The 4,260-nt window shown below is 40.9% G+C and overlaps 1 protein-coding gene across 1 annotated transcript in view; it reads left to right on the top strand.

The window, feature by feature from the left end:
• The window catches only part of FBLN5 (fibulin 5), a 52,024-nt gene extending 48,065 nt beyond the window's left edge, over positions 1-3,959 (top strand). The window contains exon 11 of the mRNA XM_009280784.2: positions 770-3,959. Within this exon, the coding sequence (XP_009279059.1) occupies positions 770-931 (162 nt within the window). The 3' untranslated portion in view covers positions 932-3,959. The remainder of the gene's footprint in view (positions 1-769) is intronic.
• The last annotated feature ends 301 nt before the right edge of the window (positions 3,960-4,260 follow it).

Here is a 4,260-nt window from a genome sequence, read left to right as displayed (position 1 = left end):
CGGCCCACCCGGCTCCTCCTCACGGCTTTGTCAGGCTTCTCCGATCAGAGATAATGCAAACGCTCCATTTCGTGGGAAAACAGGTCCCGCTTTGTGTTTCTGCTGGAAAGCAAATTGCACTTGGTTTTAACATCAGAAGCTCTGATTTTTAAATGCTCATAATCCACTGTTCTGGCCAGATATTTCAAAGGTCTGCTTCCACTTACTAAAAGACAGATTTTTCTGAAGTGCCTTCATATATTTAAAGCTCTCTTCAGAGGGTAAGGTTTTGCAACGTTAACATATGCAATTATACAACAAACCCTGATCCTGTTCACATAGGAACATCTGTTCGCCAAGCTCTGTTAACATAACCCCTTCTTGGTGTTTGCTCCTTCAAAGTAACAGTGCTCTTTATATCAAACAAAATAATATCTTATGCACAAAAAAATTGGTGTCGCTGCTTGTGCATACCCTAAATCCATGTTTTCATCTTTTTCCATTTGGACAATAGCAAATTTCTATGTTCAATAGCTCCTTTTATGTGCAGGGCTCCCAAAAGCTTTACAAACTATAGAAGGTGATAGTTCATACAAAACACTGAAATGGAGCCAAATGCTGAAATGAAGCGCTCTCTGCCGTGAATTGCAGTAGCATCTAACAATACAGCAGAAAACAGTGTTATTTTGGCTGCCTAAGGACCATGGCCATAATGTTGTCTCACCTGAGATGATCGTTTTCAAGAGCCGTTTTTTAAAATCTCACCTGTTTCCTCTTGTTTTGTGCACAGCAAACAGGACCGATCAGTGCTACTCTGGTGATGACCCGCCCCGTGAAGGGGCCCCGTACTATTCAGTTGGACTTGGAAATGATCACTGTTAACACCGTCATTAACTTCAGAGGAAGCTCTGTCATCCGGCTGAGGATATATGTATCACAGTACTCCTTCTAAACCTTGAGTTTGTGCCCTGGAAACATTAAAACAAAAGAGACGGTTCCTCCTCTGCAGAACTCTCTCCTCAGAAGCCAGTACGTATAGCAGCTCTAAACCAAACCAGTATTTCCACAGACCCGGTGACCTATGCCTGTCTGAGGAGGGAGGTCTCTTCATGCACAGTCCCTACCAGGATGCAGACTTCTGAAGATGTATCGTCAGCAGATCCCATATGATTCTGTATGTGGTCATATATTTTAAGGACTCTTCTTCCCATTGTAAACACTTCTAGGGTATGAGTCTATGTTTGAAAGACTGTGAACCTTTGTAGCTCCAAGGCTGCTTAGCAAAAAGCACCAAAGAAACTGAGGAAAAAGCTGGCTTTTGCAATCTTGCCTTCTTTTTCATTATAAATGGAAAGCAGACAAACAAGCAGAAACAGAAACAAAAAGCCACCTATTGAAACAAGGGATCTCAGAAGTGCTAACTTACATTCTGAATTATCTCTGGAATTATCAGTCAGGCACTTTGTCTCAATTCACCCTGCATTTGTCTTAGTTTCACCTGTTTTTTCTTTGATTCTATTTTATAGTTAAAATTCATTGTAAATTCATTCCAAAAATACATGTTGTAGTATGTAATCTTCTACTTTCTAACAAAGTGTCACATGTTTGGGTTCCTTCCTGTATTAAATCTTTCTATATAACAGAGTTCATAGAAATCTATCACTGGTTGGTATGTTTTACAATGTTTAGGGTGTTACACTTATTTACACCCAGACTCTTTGACACAGGCCTCCACTGCTAGAATAGCGTCCAGGGACTTTAGAGCAGATGAGAATCAGAACTTTATTTTTCCCTGTTTTCCTGAGTGTGGTAGTTGCAAACAATTTGTAATGGTTATAAGGCAGTGATACTAACTGTAATTAAGGCTGCAACTAATCTCCTGTTCAAGGACTGCTCAGCTCAGACCCGTCCAAATTCCTTCAGAAAAATTGTTCTGTTCACGTGCAGTCTCTCTCCTACATTCCTAATATTGGGGAAAATAAGCTGAAAGTACTTGGACCAGTCTTACTGTTCATGCCTCTGCCACAAAGCAGACACCACTATACCAGTACCCAGACCTCAAATGATGGGATCCCACAGTTTCCGTAGGCAATGTCTTCTCAGGTATAACTGCTGTAACCAATAGAAAGTTTCTCCTAAAGTCTAATCTGAATCTCCGCTATTGTAATTTAAATCCATTGCTTTTTAGCCTACTTCCAGTAGAAATAGAGAACAGTTTATCTTCCCCTTTGCAGCAGTCTTTAACATGTCTGAAGACTGTTGTCACGTCTCCCCTCAGACTGTTTCTCTCTAGTCTAAACAAACCCAATTCTTTTGGTCTTTCCTCATACATCACATTTTCTGGACCTTTGATCATTCTTGTTGCTCTCGTCTGGATTCTCTCCAGTTGGTTCACGTCTTTCTTGAAGTGCAGTGCCCAAAACTGTGAAAAGTATTCCAGCGGAGGCCTCACAGTGCTACGCTAAATCTATATATATGTTTAGGAGTCTGAAAAAAAAATAAAAATCATTGTAGAGTTTGGAAGTATAATGCTTACCTTGTTGAAGCCACTGGCAGTTTGGTCTTTTATTTTAGTAGGGATGAGGGTTCATATGCCTTGTTCTTAAATTTCTCTGAAACAAGCTCTTTTGCTTCTGCCCCCTGCTTTTTCCTTATTGGCTCATTTGCTCTCCGGCATCACTAGGGCAGGAAAGATAACCTTTGCTTCATCTTTTTGAGGACTGGAAGTGCTTAATGCTACTTGGGAAAAGGAGTTTATGAAGATTATAATGCGAGCAGGCTGAAGCAGAGTAGAAGCATTACGTGAGGTCTTCATTAAAGTGGAGTATTAAATGGGAGAATACAGACTCAGAAAGTTATCACAACACAGACCACATGACACAATCAGAAAATTGACTTTCTTGTTCCTAATAAGCTTTGTGAATTAGTCTGGAGTTGTTCTTCCTTAGCTTTAGTAGAGACTCTGCTCTTTTTACTTGTATTCAGCTTGAAGGAAGCCCTGATGCAATGGCTCACAGCCACAAAATGCTGAGTTGAGTGTGCTTCAGCAGCTTCCATTTCTTAATGGTTTAAAGTTTTCTCCGTGCTGCTACAACATCCTGGGATCCTGTGGCTCAGAGCTCTGTACACAGGCTGTCCTTTTTGTAAAAACAAAAAGCCTGAAGCCTGACTCCAGGGTTTAGTGGGCCAAGCTGAGGGCAGGAAGCCAATGAGTTTTGTGAGTAGCTGACTTGGAGGAGATAAATGTAGAGGAAATGTGCAGAGAAATATTAGAAACAAGAATGTGTTTCCTGAGTGTATCATGGCTCATCGTATACCATAGTCTTGGAGGGGAAAATAGAGATGACCAGGAAGGAGGAATGCTAGTTTATAACCATGGGTCTAAAAGTGCTCATGTGTCCCAGATGATGGAAGTGAGATGTGGGAAACAAGCAGGCTCTGGTGGCCCAGAGAGCAGACAAGGGGCAGGCAAGGTCTTGCATTAAAGACGTTAAACTCTTAACATGCTGGAAGTTTTCCCAGTGCTTAAAAGCCCCCTTTTCCCCCTTTTGTGCCCATATGTTATGGCTTCTTCATGCCCAATTGAGGAGACCTCTCTCTTCCTGCCATCACATCACCTTCTGGAGAGGAAGTGCACCCTGTTAGACATCAGACAGTTTCTCACTTCTGGGCTGTTCTCCCATGGCCCCCACATACCAACCTGATTTAACCCTAATTTAGAAACATCAAAACCCAGAGGAATTCCATAACAAAACACTTTGTTAAAAGAGTAAGGCTTGAATGCTTGGTTTTAGCAGGGTCCAGCAAATACTCATAAAACAATATTACACTTTCTATATAAACATTCTGCGCCTTAAAAAAAAAGTGAAAAGTCTGGAAACAAAGGAATTCAGGCACTTATCCACCGCCATAACATCTTTCATCACTCACTATCACTCCAGCCAACTTTAACTTTGCCAAAATATATGCCAATTTCAAAATAATAAATTACTAGCAGTTTATAACATCTAAACTCTCCATTGCCTAGTCAGGGGTCTGTTTCCAATAGACCATTGCAGGCTCGTATATTACAGCAATTCTCACCAAATAAAAAAAAGGACTATGCATGTCAGGTTTTTACAGCATGAAAGTTAAAAACGCAAACTTGCAACTGCTGTATACATTCATGTTCTCCTTTGAGGCTGGGCCTCCCTAAAAGCAGACAGAATTCCAGGTCTGCTCAGAAAATGATTCTTTATTCTAACCTGTTGCCGAGGATTTTCTAACACAAAGACTTTTACC

Source organism: Aptenodytes forsteri, unplaced genomic scaffold (genome assembly GCF_000699145.1).
Source record: "Aptenodytes forsteri isolate BGI_AS27 unplaced genomic scaffold, ASM69914v1 Scaffold193, whole genome shotgun sequence".
In the NCBI taxonomy this organism is placed as follows: domain Eukaryota; kingdom Metazoa; phylum Chordata; class Aves; order Sphenisciformes; family Spheniscidae; genus Aptenodytes; species Aptenodytes forsteri.
This window is presented reverse-complemented; position numbering and strand designations above follow the sequence as displayed.